Source organism: Phanerochaete carnosa, assembly GCF_000300595.1.
Source record: "Phanerochaete carnosa HHB-10118-sp unplaced genomic scaffold PHACAscaffold_5, whole genome shotgun sequence".
Lineage (NCBI taxonomy): Eukaryota > Fungi > Basidiomycota > Agaricomycetes > Polyporales > Phanerochaetaceae > Phanerochaete > Phanerochaete carnosa.
Window position 1 is genome coordinate 2,270,940 of NW_006767632.1, and position 16,211 is coordinate 2,287,150.

A 16,211-nucleotide genomic window follows, 5' to 3' on the forward strand; every position below is an offset into this window, starting at 1 on the left:
AGGAGCAGTCAATAAATACACATTATATTATATTTATAATGCTCACCTTCAGACTGTGCTCAATACAAGTTAGGATCATGACTACCATTACTCCCAGTAAGTCTCAGGGCATAGGCGCTTGATACAGTGCACCGGGCTTGGGGGTTCAAAGAGGCCGCCCGAGGACAATATTAATGCACAGGCGGTGCGATGCACTCTTCAGCCCAATACAGGTCAAGTCTGTTAGCAAGACTATGAATGTACAACACTAAGACCTTTTACAAAAAATAAGAGGAAACTGTATGTTTACTGTGTATAAACGTTTACACCAAGTTTACATGACTTCATTTACACACACGGAAACGGTAAACAGTAATAAATGTTTATACACAGTAAACAAACAAAACGGTTGGAGCCTTAGTTTCAACTTCGTTGGAGAAAATGTGGAGAATACTTGTTTTCAAGTTCGTAACTTGCCAGTTGAAAAGTGGTCTGAAGTGGAAGATCCGTGGCATCCGCTTTTGTTCATAGTATTGCAAGTAGCGACCTATTGTCTGCCAGGATATCAACGAGACACCAAACTCTCATAGGAGATTCATTGAGCTACCCCGCTTCAGCCTTCGAGACAAGCTCATGGTCAGCATTCAATTATTTACTTAAACTAGTGAGCTCGGCATACGAGAGCATATCATTACTTCTAAATAGCACAGTACGGTATCAAACGCGAGGACGCCTAGGCCAAGTGAGGTGAAGAAGATGGCGGAATGATGTACAGTGCGCTGAATAAAGGGAGTAAGAGGCGCGGGGTGAACGTAAAGTTAATTGTCAGCGGGACTTAACATGTTACAGGTCGGCGGTGCGACAGGGGTCGTCAATGTAAAGGGATAATGGGGGTAGCGGACTAATGAAGAAGGTCATTAGGATGGATGAGAAAAGGGGAGATCGTAAGTCTGTGATGTCGTGTCCCAAAGTCCAAACTACCCATAAGATGGAGTAATCCGGAGGGCGGGAGGTCATAGATTACCTACGACAGGCAAATGCACGCCATACAAGTGCAGCACAGCCTCTAGTCCCTCCTGATCGAGTCGTAGCTCGGCGGGATTTCGCTTGGCTCGGTCTCCTCGACTCCATGTTCTGGGATGCGCCCTGCGTCTTGGTGCTGTACCACGGGGGTGCCCTCGCCGGGGGCATTGGCCACGCGTAGGCCGCGCACCTCCGACTCTTTGCTGCTCGGGATCGTCATGCCTGCGCTGCTCGAGCCCGTGCCAGGCAGCGAGGGGCCAGGGCTCGGGCCGTCGCGGCGCGCGCCGTCTGGCACGTAGCCGGGGTTGAACCCGCCGGGGAACGCAGACGAGCGGGGGCTCGTCGAGTCGTTGCCGTGGCCGGACATCGAGCCCGAATGCGGGTCGGAGTAGGCCGCGTACGCGTTGTAGTCGTATCCAGGGTCTGACATCGAGGGCGCGTAGTGGCTTTGGCTGGCTGCGGAGTACGCAGAGGGCGCGCTCGCGCTGCCGCTGCCGGGACCCTGCGGCGGCGCACGCTTCGCCCCCGCGGCCATGCCTGCCCCCAGGCCTGCAGCGCCTGCACCGACCGCGGACGAGCCCGTCTGACTCATCTGCTGGCCGCCGGCGTTTGGGACGTAATTGTAGGGTTCGACCGCGCTCGCTTCGCCTCCGGCGAGATCCATACCACCCACTCTGCGTCCGCCAACAACCCGATCCGGATCAAAGTCCCCGTCAAAGTCGTCTCTTCGGCGTTTCCGGAAGAAGAGCCAGATAGCGAGGGCGATTAGAATCGCGCCTCCGATACCGCCCACGACGCCTCCTACGATTGCGCCCGTGTGGCTCGACGAAGAACGTGACCCGCCCGCGGAGTTCGCGTTGGGGTCGATTGTGGGCGTAACCACGACTGTCGTAGCGACGGTCGACGTAAAGGTAGAGCCGACAGCATTTGTCGTGCTATTGGAGCGTAAGCGAATTCATGGACAAAGCGCAGCAGAAAGAAGTTTGATGGTTAGATAATAAGACTTACACGAAGGTGCTCAGGCTCGTCGATGTCGACGGCGTTGCGCTTGGCGTAGTTGACGTGAAGGATGACCCACCCGACCCACTTGGTCCTGAGCTTAATGACGAAGCACCGTTCGCTGTGCTCGAGCCACCAGAGGTTGATGGGGTCCCAGATGGAGGTGCATTTGACGAAGTTGTTGTGGTTGAGGTGCTAGTTGGCGTCGATGTAGGGGTAGCGGACGTCGGTGGTGGCGACGTAGATGACGGTGGAGGCGTTGATGAAGATGTAGGGGTAGGAGTCGATGAAGGAGGGGGTGTTGGAGTAGATGAATCAGTAGTTGAATCTGGTGTTGATGCCGCAGCGGCTGATGAGCCTAGAGAAGAAGTAGGGTTAGTCTGAGTACTGCTTGCAGACAGCGGACCGGAAGAAGAAAGAGTAGCGGTAGGCGGAGAGGAAGAGGAGGAGGAGGATAGGAGAGAAAGGAGATCGCTCGTACTCGGAGAAGCGCCAGGCTCAGACTGAGAAAGAGAGGGCGAGGACGCCGGAGCAGAGGAGAGTGGAGGAGAGGAAGCTGGAGGCGCAGAAGACGTACTTGCAGCCGAAGTGGCAGACGTCACTGGCGTTGTCGACGTCGCAGAGACGGGCGACGTCGTTGATGCACCAGACGACATGGCGGTCGTCGACAGATAGAGGAGCGGAAATTGGAAGAGGGGATATGGAAATAAAGGGAGGATAGGAGGAGCGTGAGTGGTATATTACAACCCCTCGCCTGACGGTGCACGCGTGAAAGTGGCGTCGGCCACCGGTATGGAAAACGCTCGCACAGCACCGCTCTCGCTTCTTCCACCCTGGTCGCTGCCACAAACGACGAGCGAGAAGCCTTTACGTCTATGGAGCACGGACACGAGGGGGTGTAGAGAGGCAAGCGAGACGGCGTGTCCATCCCCTGCTATTATTTCCTGCCAGGCCCTCTGGGAGAAGCGCGCCGTCCAGCCGGATAGACTCCCCCGGCCGTCCCACGGCATCTTCCTCTCTCTCGCCTCTCTGAATGGGAAATAGCGCGAACGCATACTCACCAGGATCCTGACGCGCTCTGAGGCCTCTCGACATGTTTCCCGGGTTGTCTTGCACGAAGGAGAGGAAGAAACGAGTAGCAAGTTTTGGTCGTGGCAGACAAATGTGAACCCGGCTGTGGCCCACGCGCTCGTCGTTCTTTATAACCAGCGTTACTCCGCTCGTCCCCCCACTTTAGGCAGTCGGCCTCGACTGCCCGCTCCCCGTCCGTCTCAACCTCGTTCGTTTACCATGGCTTCCCTTCGCTGTGAAGCTCTCTTATCTACCATCGAGAGTCCTCGTGCGCCCTCAGAACCACCCAGGGAGTATATTCCAGGTTGCCACAGGCGCGATCAACAGGTTCGACACGGCCGAGCCTCCGATGGACCGTCGGACGCTGGCCTGACATGCATGGGCCAGACAAAGCCGCAGAGGGTTCTCTTCGGCACGGTGGCTCTGCCCTCCCACAAGCACCACAAACCCTATCACCGGGCCCAACAGCCTTGTCCCGGACAAGTCTCGACGTTTCCCCGGCTCCTTCAACTCGCTCGGTCCTTCGCACACGACCCGTCCTAGGTTCTGTTGCGCAGCGTCCTCGAGCAAATAATGTGCGGCGACGTGTGCCAGTAGTCATGACGTTGCGACCAAGGCCTCTTTGAGTCTTCGTGCATCGCCCCAGAATTTTTCCATGTTGTGTCATCGCCTCGGTCCTCCTCCACATGTCCGCAGCACTCCTCAATATCTGTAAACTCAAATCTCGCCGGGGGCCGGCCCACGGGACCAACAACTCACCGAGTCTTTCGTGTCACCTCGCAACAAACTATCTCTACAGTGCAGCCGCAGTGCCACCAGGGGTTTTCGCGCCTTTTCGCGCGCGCTCCATCGACGGTGTATGCACTCTGTTGTACCTTAGTACCTGATCTCCGTGAATTTGTACCCTGGTGGCTGTGCACTACGGCCGTGTTTTGCATGCTACGCGGAAGCAAATAAACTTTCCATACTGCTATAGTGCTTTGCACTCGCTTTGCCTGTTGTAAACTAGTGTGGTCCGTCTGAGAGGTTCCAGAACCCCTTCCCTTCTTTCCCAAGCAGCTTTGAGGTCGCCCGGTCTCTTATGAGGCCCGCTGCTATTTTGGCGTGGCGTAGTGGTGTCGCACGGGCGAAACGCGGTCATTGACAGCCGGCATTATTCGTCCCCGATGCATGTCTAGATTTGCGCCGCTTCAACCGCCCATACACTCGACAAAAATCAAAAAGACTGCGATAATATGCATATATAATCAGTACACGATCTCGACGAAACGTCAGCTAGCAATGACAGCATAGTATAACAGCAAAGTACAGCGCATATACGGACCAATAGGATCCAGGTCAAGTAGCTTCCCGCTGGTTAGATGCGAGAAGACTCGACGAAGGCGCACCGAGATCCACCTGGCTGTAGAAATCGTTCCCAAGCTCGTCGCTCTTCCAATAAGCATCCCACTCATCTTCTTCCTCTGCCAGCGGCCCGTTCTCCGCTGTGTCTGCACCTTCGGACGTCACGTTCGCTTCGTCCGCCGGATGCGCGAGCTCGTCTAACGCGATATCAGAAGCTGCCGCAAGGTCTGATGATAAATCCGCTGGGGGAGACACGGATACGGTGGTAGCGGGAGGCGGAGCCTTACGTGCTGGGGAGGATCGCTCCAAGGTGGTAACACCCCCACCTTCGTCTGGCAATGCGACGATTCCACCCGACGTGATAATGTAGTCAACCGAGCCCGGCGGCGCGACCGAGTTGAATATAACCGTGAGTCGCCTCAGTCGGATCGGCTGCTCCCCATCCTGCCCAGCAACAGCCACACGCGAGGCCCCAACGTCAGCATCGTCCTCGCGTCTCAGCCGCTTGACTAAGTGGGCCTCGTGCCCGTCGAGGCAGCGCATACGCCGCGTCCGGCTGAGCATGATCCGCGCGTTGACCTGGTTCGCCCACACGAGCCCGAGCGCAGCCTCCTTCGCGTCCTCGCCGGGCACGGTGTCCGCGCGCCCAAAGAGCCGCGCCTGCTCGCGGTACGCGACCTCGTGCGCGCGCGCGTCCGGCGCGGGCCCGCGGTCGATCACGTCCGTGACCTCGTTCACGACGAGCACGGCGACGCGGTGCGCGCTCGCGAGTCCGTGCAGCAGCGTCGCAACCTCGGCGAGGTGGCGCGCGCGTTCGGTGAGCGTCGCGGTCGAGACCTGCACGTCCGAGTGCAGGAGCTCCGCGAGCGCGTCGATGACGACGAGCTTCACCGGCTTGGCGTCGGGTTTGGCGCGCACGTCCGCCAGGAAGCTGGGCAGCGTCACGGAGAGAACGTGACGCAGGACGGGGATCGTGGGAGCTTTGAGAGTGTGAACGTCTGAGAGGCCGCAGAGAGTGGGCGAGAAGAGCGGGTGCGCGTCCACCATCTCTAGCAAGCGATTTGTTGGAAGCGTCCAGGATGTTAAAATAAAACAGGCAGACCCCAAGATGCCACCCAAGTTTCGTGGAAGCTGCACGCATAACGATAGCTGCATTGCAAGCTGGGTCTTGCCTGCCGCACTGCTCGGCAGTGGTTAGAGACAACGCATCGGCAACGCGGACATATGCGCACCTTTCTCCAACAATCTCCCAAAGCTTTCCAGTTCTAATGCCACCACCAAGCACGCCATCCAGCAGTGCATCCCCAGTCGTGAACTTCTCGTCCTTTGGCAACGCAGGGTCATCGAGCCGGTACAGCTTCGGCGCGAGCTCATCGCACACGGTATTCATGATGTTCTTCGCCTCATGGTGCGATATCCTGCATTTCCGCATTATGTCGGACAGCGGCTGCAGGACAAGGTCCGCCACGGTCGAGACATTCCCTGCGATATCGCGTCAGCGCCCATTCGCGTTCAGCGCAGTCGAGCAAACACACCGCGTTTGAGTATCGCCTTCTGCGACGGTGACAATGCGTCGATCGTTGATATTGATGGCGAGTCCATTTAGATAGGTAGACAGAGGAGAACGAGAGGTCGCTTTGCCCCGTCTGGCATGACGCACACGCTTATTCGCGGTCAAGGGCCTCAAGGGCCAAGGCCATGGTGATGGTGGACGGGAGCAAAGGCGCCCTGGTTGATGCTTACCGGCGCTAGGTGACCCAGTGCCAACTCAAGTACAACAAGCCCAGATATATGGAGCGACGACGCGAATATATTTGAAAACTAGCGAACACACACACAGACTTACAGGCGTTTATAACACCTAACCAACGGAATTTCCAGCACGAGAGAAGACCAAAGAGAAGTAATTCTCTAAGCCCTCTGCGGAAGTGGTAAAGGCACCAACCATGCCGTCCGGGCGGACTACAACGGCAACAGGGCTTGTCTGCTCATCCCGACCGTACCCTTTCCTGGTATAGCCATTCTTATCCTCAATGACGGTGTCAACACCGCTGTAAGCCGTAGGTGCAGGCATTTCCCCGGGAGCCAGCACAAGCAGGACCTTGACGAGGTCAGAAGGCACAGCGTGGACAACGTCGAGCATCCCCGCCTCCGTCTCTCCAGCACCACCAAACAGCAGCACACTGTGATGGTCAGGGCCAAATATGTCGAACAGCCGCGTGCCCTTCCCGCCGACGCACACAGGCGCGTCAGGGGCACGGTCACCAGCCCGGACGTCCTGCTCCGGCTCGCCATACGCGACACGCGTGCTCTCGCCACCGGCAAAACGCTCGTCGAGCACGACGGTGCTCCAGCGGTAGTTGACGTCAAGCTGGAACAGCTTCCTGCCGCGGAACCAGATCTGTTCGTGGACACCCGTGCCGACCTGTTCGGCGGCACGTGCGGCTGCGAGCTTGCGTTGCGTATCGGCGTTGAACGTGCGGTCGTATAACTCCGTGGTGATCTCAAGCATGGTAGAGATGACGGGCATGCGCTCGACCTCGTAGGAGGACAGCAGGGAGGGTGAAGCATGGCCTTTCACAGCGAGGGCTAGTTTCCAGCCGAGGTTGAACTAGTTAATTGAGGTCACGTTGGTCGATTGAAAGTGTGTACGCGCTAGCATACTCACTTACTGCGTCCTGAATGCTCGAATTCATACCTTGGCCTCCAGTCGGAGAGTGCGTATGGGCGGCATCTCCAATAATGAACACCCTGCCGATCTGAAATTTCTCCGCCATGCGAATATTGGCTCTAGGAGTCCATGCCAGTCATTCAGCTATAAAGCTTACATCGAGTGTTAGATTGGCGTACCTCCATTCTCCTTGCCAGCTGGTAATCTCCTTTATGACGAGATCATTACGGCCGGACGCCCTACTGAATTCCTTCTGGAGAACCTCGAGGCTGCACTCAGCTTTCAAAGTAGCGTAATCCAAATTTGGACCAGAGAGGAACAACTGAAACTCTTGGTCTAGTCCCGTGTGGACGATGCCCGTACTATAAAAGGCATATATATATAGGGTGAAGTAAGACAAAAGTCAGAAAGACGCACAAAGCGGTGGCAGTGTCTCCCCAGACGTAGAAATCCTAATGGCATCAATCAATTACTTATATGGTATCCTGAAGCAGTTGTAGGGATGAAACTTACGTTATTCCCTTCGATGCCCTCGACAACACAGTCAACTATGAACATCACACCTCCCTCACGGGTCTCCCCAATGAAATCAACGCCAAGAGACTTGCGCACAGTACCTTTAAGATATTATCAGTCACAACGACGAGGGACACCAGGAATAAGAAGGAAGTACTGCGTCCGCCGTCGGCACCAATGGCGTAGGCAAAATTGGCTTTCTCTGGTACGACCTCTCCGTCGATGGACTTGATCAGCTGCGTGACTATCTTTTCGCCGTCCTGTTGGAGAGACTCGAGGGCGGTACCCAGCTCGACACTGCATCCCAGTGCCTCAATAGCTTTGCGGAGAATAGCCTGGTGCTTCCATTGTCCGAGCTGTACTGGGCGCATCTAGATCTCGGTCAACTACCTACTTAACTACCCACTAACGAGAGCAAGAGCCGCTGCACACCTCAGGGAAGGTCGGAGTAGGGTCAAGTTGCTCCATGACATTCATGCTCTTGACGACCTTGTACGGGTCTTTGGGGTCATGCATATGCAGCACCGGACTGCGCGCCGCCGCCTTCTTGACATCGTCTGCGACGCCGAGGAAGTGTTCGATCTCCAGCGTGCGAGGCTGCAAACGATAAGTAATCGCAGTTAGATGTAAAGGATGGTGGTGCACACCATGACACCTGGGCCGCGTTCGCTACGGTGGTGCTTGGCATCTTTCTCGATAATGCGCACTGGGACGCCGTTCTTGAGCAGTGTCAGAGCGAGCACGAGCCCAGATGGACCAGCACCGACCTACGAGTGGAGTTCGTCAGCACCCGACGAGACAGAGGAGCCACGAGTCCGCTGCTCACGATCAGGACAGCTGGAGAGGACATTTTTAAGGGAGCTCAATCGGAGTAGTACCTGCCGTTGATGAGGGATGCACTACCCTGTATATATGGCATATTTTGACTCCAGCCAGATTGCACCAAAGCTCACAGCCATTTCATATAACCTTGACAGCAAGCCGAGGAGAATCGGAGGGAGGAAGAAGCCTGGAAGACCCAAGCGAACCATGGCGCCCTCCAATGATTAGCTCGAGCCAGCGGTACGCCAGGGTGCACTCCGAAACGAGTGACGAAGGCGTTCTGCCGTACTTTAGACAAGTGGGTAAAGAACGAGAGGTCGTGCTGGGCGAGGGTCACGTGAATCTGGTGTCTCGACAGGCAATAAGTGCCGGATTCCTGTCGAGAGACCAGACGGCTCGTTTGCCATCATTTCCCCGCCAAAATCTGGTGTCTCGACAGGCAATAAGTTGCGTTAAGGCTGTCGGGATACCCGCTTTTTGCCGGGCCGTCCATCAGTTCTCCTATTTTTCCTGTTTTTCCTTGGCAGATGGCAGAAAATGCGAAAATATTCGGACAATGCTTCAAATATCGGCTCAAAAAATTGAGTTAAATTTTAATCGTTCAAATACATGTTTATGTACAACCTAGAGGTCAAAAGGGGGCTAAAAAGCGAAGCTGTGGCCACAACTAGGGCTCGCGACACCTCAGCGCGGTCTGGCGTCTTCGGGGGCGCGGCCGGACGCTTGAAGCGCCCTAGAAGCGCCGGATCGGTCTGGTATCCCGACAAAGGTTGCTTACACAGCTGCACGGATGAGACTGTGGGGCTCAAGATCTGGCGGATTTTGTGATTCGGGGTATCGTGATCTTTGAGCGTTGGTTTTTGTCTGAGATTCGTCCCACCGAAATCATAATTCTGTCCAATGCGAAATACGCCCGATCCGAGATCTCCCCACCACAGTTTGGCGCCCATTTAGGCTCTATCCATGGACCGCAGCTACCTAGTGATCCGCCTGGCCAGATATTTGACAACTGGGCCGGCCGACTCGGGCAGTCAAGCCTGCTTCATTCTCCTATGAGATCCCTACCGGCGCAAGGCCTCAGAGCACACGTCCGTTCGAGTTGCATTCCGTACTTAGAAGTCCACAATAAACGGCAAAAGACTACATTAGAACATATGTATGATCTCAGCTCAGGTAGTAAGCTGCAATAGATGCCGGAGTAACAGGCTACGGGGCGGAGAATAGCTCATCGTCAAGCTCGCTGGTACCTTCGCCCTTCATACATAGACAGGGCCGGAACGCTATCGTCGTTTGCTTCGGTGTCGGGGCTATCCGAGAGAGTCGAGTCTGCAAGGCGCATTTCTGCTTGCGCCGGTAGGGATCTCATAGGAGAATGAAGCAGGCTTGACTGCCCGAGTCGGCCGGCCCAGTTGTCAAATATCTGGTCAGGCGGATCACTAGGTAGCTGCGGTCCATGGATAGAGCCTAATGGGTTCGCTTCTAGAAGTTGGTCGGAAGCCGCAGTCTGATTAGCCCCGGGCAGCTCAAAGTCTCTGAGAGCGACTGGTGTATGCGGCCGAAGCGGTTGGCATAGTGCATCTGGTGAACTTGATAAGGTGGACTCCGTGCCAAAGGTGCCGTGTAGAGATAGAGCTGGAAGGTGATTGCTGGGTTGATAGCCTTCAGGTGGAGATGAAGGCGGCAAGGGCGAATCGGCGCGGTTCAGACTCGGAGACGCGTTCGACACATTCGGGACATGGGCGGGCACAAGTTCAAATAGATCGCTATCAACACGGCCATTGAGCTCGCGTACTCGTCTCGTGTGACGTGCGCTTGCTTCGTGGTGAAGAGCTTTCCGAAGTGACATGCCTAGTTTTCCGCAGACAGTGCAGTCGAAGCCATACCGACGACTGCTTCTGAAGACTGGGGTCTCGTTAGTGAGGTCCGGGTGACCGTGTGCAGGCTAGAGTCTCGCTGTACTTACATTGTAACTTAATAAAATCGCCTCATGTGAGTGCCACACTGGCCTCATCGGGCTCATGCTCAGGCTGTCGACACTTCATGTCATCTCACGACGGCGGTCAGTGCTGCGAGCACAGAGACTCGTTTGCACAAGTCTTAGGCGCAGAATTCTTAGCACACGGACTCATGCATTCATGATTCATTAGTGCAGAGAATATTGGCAGATTCTCGAATGCGGAGTATCTTGAGACTTGTGTGACATGGTCAGACAAAAACCAATGCTCAATGATCAGATTCCCGAATGACCGAAATCGCGCCCGCGTGATTTTCAATATCTCTCAGATACTGTTACCTCAGTCTCATCCGTGCAGCTGTGTACATGCGGCCGTGGTGGACGGGAGCAAAAACGTCTAGGCTGGGATTGGCGCTGGACCCAGGGCTGGCTCAAGCTAAAGTACTCCTGCCGAGACGCATCGAATAATAACGTGGATGGATAAATTATGTAAATTATCTAACGGATAAATTTATAACTGCAAAGAAGGTCGTGGCATCTAGTTGTCCAGATCTCAAGCATGAGTGAAAACCAAAGAGAAATATCTCTCCAAGCCCTTTGCCGAGGTCGCGAAGGCACCAATCATGCCGTCCGGGCGAACCACAACAGCAACAGAATCTGCCTGCCCCTCCAGGCCATATCCTCTCCTCCCATGGCCATCCTTGTCCTCAACAACAATGCTGGACACGTCATTGGCCGCGACATGCACTTCCCCAGGGGAAGAAACGAGCAAGATCTTGACGAGGTCAGAAGGCAAAGTGCGGGCGACACCGAGCATCTCCGCCTCCTTCTCGCTGACACCGAAGAGCAGCACAGTGTGGTGAGCGGGGCTAAAGATATCGAACAGCCGCGTGTCGGTCCCACCGACGCTCACAGGCGCGTCGGGGGCACGGTCACCGGCCCGGACGTCCTGGCCCGGCTCGCCATAGGCGACACGCGTGCTCTCGCCGCCGGCGAAACGCTCGTCGAGGACGATCGTGCTCCAGCGGTAGTTGACATCAAGCTGGTAGAGCTTCCTGCCGCGGAACCAGATCTGCTCGCGATCCGCGGCGGCGGCGGCGGCAGCGCCGGCCTGCTCGGCGGCGTGTGCGTCCGCGAGCTTGCGCTGCGTGTCGACGCCGAACGTGCGGTTGAACAGGTCTGTCGTGATCTCGAGCATGGCAGAGATGACGGGTATGCGCTCGATCTCGTACGAGGGTAGGAGAGCCGGGGGCGCATGACCCTTTACTACGAGTGCGAGTTTCCAGCCGAGGTTGAACTGGTGGGAAGGAGCTGCGTTAGCCAAGTGGGTGGGCATATGCAGCGGCGTAGTCACTTACGGCGTCCTGGATGCTCGAGTTCATGCCTTGACCCCCAGTCGGAGAGTGCGTATGAGCGGCATCCCCAACAAGGAACACCCTGTCGACCTGGAATTTCTCTGCCATGCGAATGTTCGCCCTGAAGTTCGGGTTAGCTGCTCAATTTTAGACGCTTCCTTAGAACGTCCGAATGGTCATACCTCCATTCTCCCTGCCAGTTGATGATCTCCTTCACAAGATCATTACGGCCGGTCACCTTATTGAGTGCCTTTTGGAGGGCCTCGAGACTACGCTCATTCTTTAAGGTAGCGTAGTCCACGTCGGGACCAGAAAGGATCACCTGGAATACTTGGCCTGTTCCCGTATGGCGAACGGCTGCACTATAGAAGATGGGTTAGTGAGGTTGACCGAGCAAATCTTAAGAATGGCTTACAAGGCACTGGTAGTGTCCCCCCAGGCGTGGAGATCCTGACGGTACCAGTGGTTTGCTTATGAGTCCCCCAAAACTGCTGCACAGATGGCACTTACGCTGTTCCCGTTAATACCTTCGACAACACAGTCGACAACGAACATCACGCCCTCCTCACGAGTCTCTCCGACAAATTTAACGCCGAGAGACTTGCGCACAGTGCCTTTGTGGCATTTTCAGTCACAGCGACGAGAACGGTTGATAATAAAAAGAACGTACTGTGCCCACCGTCTGCTCCGACGACATAGGCAAACTCGGCTTCCTCCGTCACGGTCTTCCCGTCAGCTGACTTGGAGAGCTGCGTGACGACCTTTTCGCCATCCTGCTGGAAAGAGACGAAGGCGGTACCCAGCTCGACACTGCATCCCAGTGCCTCGATAGCTTTGCGGAGAATAGCCTGGTGCTTCCACTGCCCAAGCGTTGCCGGGACCGTCTGCGTCTCAGTCAGCTATCTGTTCAGCTCGACCGGAGCAAAGAGCGGGCGCGCACCTCAGGGAAGGCCGGAGTGGGCTCGACCTGCTCCAAAATGTTCGAGCTCTTGATGATCTTGTACGGGTCTTTAGGGTCATACATCTGGAGCACCAGGCTGCGCGCCGCCGCCTTCTTGACGTCGTCGGCGACGCCGAGGAAGTGCTCGATCTCCAGCGAGCGGGGCTGCAACGGTTAGGGATCGCAGTCGCATGCAAAGGAAGGTGGTGCACACCATAATTCCGGGGCCGCGTTCGCCACGATGGTACTCGGCATCTCTCTCGATGATACGCACGGAGACACCGTTCTTGAGCAGCGTCAGGGCGAGCAAGAGTCCCGATGGACCAGCACCGACCTGCGAGTTAAATTCTTCAATATAGCATGAGACAGGGAGTTGCGGGTCTTTCACTTACGACTAGGACAGTTGGGGAGGACATGTCGGAGGTAGTTCAATTGGAGTACTCGTTGTTGATGAGGAAGGCATTGTCTGTCGCCCCGTATATATATATTTTGTCCTCCATTGCCCAGTTACAGCCTGAGACTACAGGATCACCAACGTATCTGACATAAGCGGGTTTGATGTTGCCGAGTGTATTTAGTCGAGTCGTAAGTTGCTGCTAAAGTCCGAGATGGGATCAAATTTGATGTGGCACGTCGCCTCGGCAGCGCGCGTACGAGTTTTGTGATGCGTGCCACACGGGCAGACGCGCGCCCTTGCGGCTCTCAGGCTACCTGCTGCGACATTCGCGCATCCTGTGCAAGTTCTGTGGATTACATAACTCGACTAACATTCGCCGTCTCTGCCGCAGCGATTGCGACGACTCCGGCGGACTACTACACCGTCCTCCTCAGAACTTGCCTACCGGCGGCATCACTTCGAGACCGTTTTCCTGATCCGCCGTTTGCGTGTGCTTCACGTAGAAGAACCGTCCCTGGTGCCGAGCAGACCACCATGTGCGCCATCTAATCCCGCCAGTCGTGACCATCTCACCTTTTGGCACCGCAGAGTCGTCAAGCCGGTACAGCTTCGGTGCGGGCTGATCGCACACAATAGCCATGATATATGAAATCTTACGCAATGTCCTCCATTTCTGCATTACGTTGGACAGCGGCTACAGGACAAGGTCCCCATGGTCGAGACGAACGAGTCAAAACCCAATGATGTCTATAAGAACACTTGAGCAGGCATACCGCGTTTGAGCGTCGCTTTCTGCGACAGCACGAGTCCGTCGGTCATTGACATTGATTGTGAACCCACTTAAATAGGTAGAAGAGCACGAGAGGTAATCTTGCCCCGTCCGACTTGGTCGAAAGCAGAGACGCCTTTGATTGGAGCCGGTACTGGGCTCAATGTTTGTTGAACGTTTACATTTAAACCCATTTGTTTACAGTGCTGCTTCGTCTGTTCGAGCGTTTAGTAATCCTTGCGGTATCTAACCGGCAGAATCTCAAGCATGAGAGAAAATCAGGGAGAAATACTTCTCTAGGCCCTTTGCCGAGGTCGCGAAAGCACCAATCATGCCGTCCGGGCGAACCACAACAACAACAGGACCCGTCTGCCCCTCCAGACCATACGGTCTCCTCCCATGGCCGTCTTTATCCTCAACAACAATGTTGGACTCATCATTGGTCGTAACGTGCACCTCCCCAGGGGAAGAAACGAGCAAGATCTTGACGAGGTCAGAAGGCAAAGCGCGGACGACACCGAGCACCCCCGCCTCCTTCTCATCGACACCGAACAGCAGCACAGTATGATGAGCAGGGCTAAAGATGTCAAACAGCCGCGTGTCATTCCCACCGACGCTCACAGGCGCATCGGGGGCACGGTCGCCGGCCCGGACGTCCTGGCCCGGCTCGCCATAGGCGACACGCGTGCTCTCGCCGCCGGCGAAACGCTCGTCGAGGACGATGGTGCTCCAGCGGTAGTTGACGTCGAGCTGGAACAGCTTCCTGCCACGGATCCAGACCTGCTCGCGCGCTGTCGCGTCCGTACCGGCGCCGGCCTGCTCGGCGGCGCGTGCGTCTGCGAGCTTGCGCTGCGTGTCGACACCGAACGTGCGGTCGAACAGGTCCGTCGTGATCTAGAGCATGGCAGAGATGACGGGTATGCGTTCGATCTCGTAGGAGGACAAGAGGGCTGGGGAAGCATGGCCCTTCATCACGAGGGCGAGTTTCCAGCCGAGGTTGAACTGGTATATCGGCATTATGTTAGTCAATTGAAGGTGTACATGCTCTAGCACGTTCGCTTACGGCGTCCTGAATGCTCGAGTTCATGCCTTGACCTCCGGCCGGAGAGTGTGTATGAGCGGCATCCCCAACAATGAACACCCTGTCAACTTGGAATTTCTCTGCCATGCGAATATTTGGCCTGGAGATTCGTGCCAGCTATTCAGTTGTAAAGCTTGCATCGGATTTTAGACTGGGCGTACCTCCATTCTCCCTGCCAGTAAATGATCTCCTTCACGATAAGATCATTACGGCCGGATATCCTACTGAATTCCTTCTGGAGAGCCTTGAGGCTGCACTCGGCCTTCAAGGTAGCGTAATCCACATTTGGACCAGAGAGAATCATCTGGAACACTTGGCCTATTCCCGTGTAGCGGATTCCCGCACTATAAGAGGCGGATATATAGAGCGAAGTGGGGGAAAATTAGTATGACGCACAAAGCAGTGGGATGGTCTCCCCAGGCAAAGAGACTCTGAGAACACCGATTGGTTCTACTGAAGATGCTATAGGAGTAAAAGTTACGTTGTTGCTCCCTTTGATCCCCTCGACAACACAGTCGACTATGAACATCGCACCTCCCTCGCGGGTCTCCCCGGCGAAGTTAACGCCGAGAGACTTGCGTACAGTACCTTCAAGACATTGAGTCATAGCGAGGAAAAGTATTGAGGACAAGAGGAACGAACTGTGTCCACCGTCGGCCCCAACGACATAGGCAAACTCGGCTTCCTCCGTCACGGTCTTCCCGTCAACGGACTTGGCGAGTTGCGTGACGACCTTTTCGCCATCTCGCTGGAAAGAAACGAAGGCGGTACCCAGCTCGTGTGACACTGCATCCCAGTGCCTCGATAGCTTTGCGGAGAATAGCCTGGTGCTTCCACTGTCCGAGCGATGCTGGACGTGTCTGCACCCCAGTCAGCGGTCTACCGATTAACGACTGGGAGCCACGGGTGGCCGCGCACCTCAGAAAAGGCTGGAGTGGGATCGACCTGCTCTACAATCTTCGTGCTCTTGATGATCTTGTACGGATCTTTGGGATCGTGCAAGTTGAATGTCAACGGGGGCGCTGCCACCTTCTTGACGTCGTCGGCGACGCCGAGGAAGTGCTCGATCTCAAGCGTACGAGGCTGACAACGATGAGCGATCGCAGTCTCGTGCAAAGCAAGGTGTTGCACACCATGATTCCAGGGCCACGTTCGCCACGGTGGTGCTCGGCATCTTTCTCGATGATACGCACGGAGACGCCGTTCTTGAGCAACGACAGAGCGAGCACGAGTCCCGATGGACCAGCGCCGACCTGCGAGTTGGACCCTTCAGTCCAGAATGAGACAGAC

The 16,211-nt window shown here is 55.7% G+C and overlaps 7 protein-coding genes across 7 annotated transcripts; all 7 read right to left on the minus strand.

Moving 5' to 3' along the window:
- Positions 1-1,045: 1,045 nt before the first annotated feature.
- PHACADRAFT_195738 (uncharacterized protein) lies at positions 1,046-2,657 on the minus strand (the record flags this gene model as incomplete). Its single annotated transcript, XM_007395948.1, has 2 exons — positions 1,046-1,937; positions 2,011-2,657. 2 exons carry the CDS (start codon positions 2,655-2,657, stop codon positions 1,046-1,048), a joined length of 1,539 nt encoding a protein of 512 aa, XP_007396010.1.
- Positions 2,658-4,218: 1,561 nt separating this feature from the next.
- Positions 4,219-5,602, minus strand: PHACADRAFT_256499 (uncharacterized protein). The gene has a single exon (XM_007395949.1). The coding sequence runs from the start codon at positions 5,461-5,463 to the stop codon at positions 4,411-4,413; it is 1,053 nt and encodes a 350-aa protein (XP_007396011.1). The 5' UTR covers positions 5,464-5,602; the 3' UTR covers positions 4,219-4,410.
- Positions 5,603-6,234: 632 nt separating this feature from the next.
- PHACADRAFT_256501 (uncharacterized protein) lies at positions 6,235-8,634 on the minus strand. Its single transcript, XM_007395950.1, has 10 exons — positions 8,557-8,634; positions 8,430-8,502; positions 8,251-8,370; positions 8,036-8,200; positions 7,761-7,974; positions 7,601-7,704; positions 7,505-7,539; positions 7,267-7,449; positions 7,089-7,206; positions 6,235-7,027 (listed from the first exon to the last, which is right to left on the minus strand). The coding sequence occupies exons 2-10, from the start codon at positions 8,451-8,453 to the stop codon at positions 6,278-6,280; spliced, it is 1,713 nt and encodes a 570-aa protein (XP_007396012.1). The 5' UTR covers positions 8,454-8,502; positions 8,557-8,634; the 3' UTR covers positions 6,235-6,277.
- A 2,298-nt stretch (positions 8,635-10,932) lies between these two features.
- Positions 10,933-12,833, minus strand: PHACADRAFT_94045 (uncharacterized protein; the record flags this gene model as incomplete). The annotated part of the gene is made up of 8 exons (XM_007395951.1): positions 10,933-11,454; positions 11,536-11,676; positions 11,738-11,855; positions 11,917-12,096; positions 12,150-12,184; positions 12,245-12,348; positions 12,405-12,618; positions 12,675-12,833. Coding segments are annotated over 8 exons (1,473 nt in total), but the record flags the coding sequence as incomplete, so codon positions are not given.
- A 1,098-nt stretch (positions 12,834-13,931) lies between these two features.
- On the minus strand, positions 13,932-15,027 carry PHACADRAFT_256507 (uncharacterized protein). The gene is made up of 2 exons (XM_007395952.1): positions 14,756-15,027; positions 13,932-14,734 (listed from the first exon to the last, which is right to left on the minus strand). The coding sequence occupies exons 1-2, from the start codon at positions 14,855-14,857 to the stop codon at positions 14,102-14,104; spliced, it is 735 nt and encodes a 244-aa protein (XP_007396014.1). The 5' UTR covers positions 14,858-15,027; the 3' UTR covers positions 13,932-14,101.
- A 273-nt stretch (positions 15,028-15,300) lies between these two features.
- PHACADRAFT_256508 (uncharacterized protein) lies at positions 15,301-15,554 on the minus strand (the record flags this gene model as incomplete). Its single annotated transcript, XM_007395953.1, has 1 exon — positions 15,301-15,554. Exon 1 carries the CDS (start codon positions 15,526-15,528, stop codon positions 15,304-15,306), a length of 225 nt encoding a protein of 74 aa, XP_007396015.1. The 5' UTR covers positions 15,529-15,554.
- Positions 15,555-15,931: 377 nt separating this feature from the next.
- On the minus strand, positions 15,932-16,174 carry PHACADRAFT_93624 (uncharacterized protein; the record flags this gene model as incomplete). Its single annotated transcript, XM_007395954.1, has 1 exon — positions 15,932-16,174. A coding segment is annotated over one exon (243 nt), but the record flags the coding sequence as incomplete, so codon positions are not given.
- Positions 16,175-16,211: the final 37 nt, after the last annotated feature.

Coding starts and splice junctions, on each gene's coding strand:
- PHACADRAFT_256501 (XM_007395950.1), bottom strand. CDS start 8,453: ATGTCCTCTCCAGCTGTCCTGATC. Junction 7,450..7,504: donor GGAGACACTGCCACCGCTTT/GTGCGTCTTTCT, acceptor TGCCTTTTATAG/TACGGGCATCGTCCACACGG. Junction 7,207..7,266: donor AGCTGGCAAGGAGAATGGAG/GTACGCCAATCT, acceptor ATGGACTCCTAG/AGCCAATATTCGCATGGCGG.
- PHACADRAFT_256499 (XM_007395949.1), bottom strand. CDS start 5,463: ATGGTGGACGCGCACCCGCTCTTCTCGCCCACTCTCTGCGGCCTCTCA.
- PHACADRAFT_256507 (XM_007395952.1), bottom strand. CDS start 14,857: ATGCCGATATACCAGTTCAACCTCGGCTGGAAACTCGCCCTCGTGATG.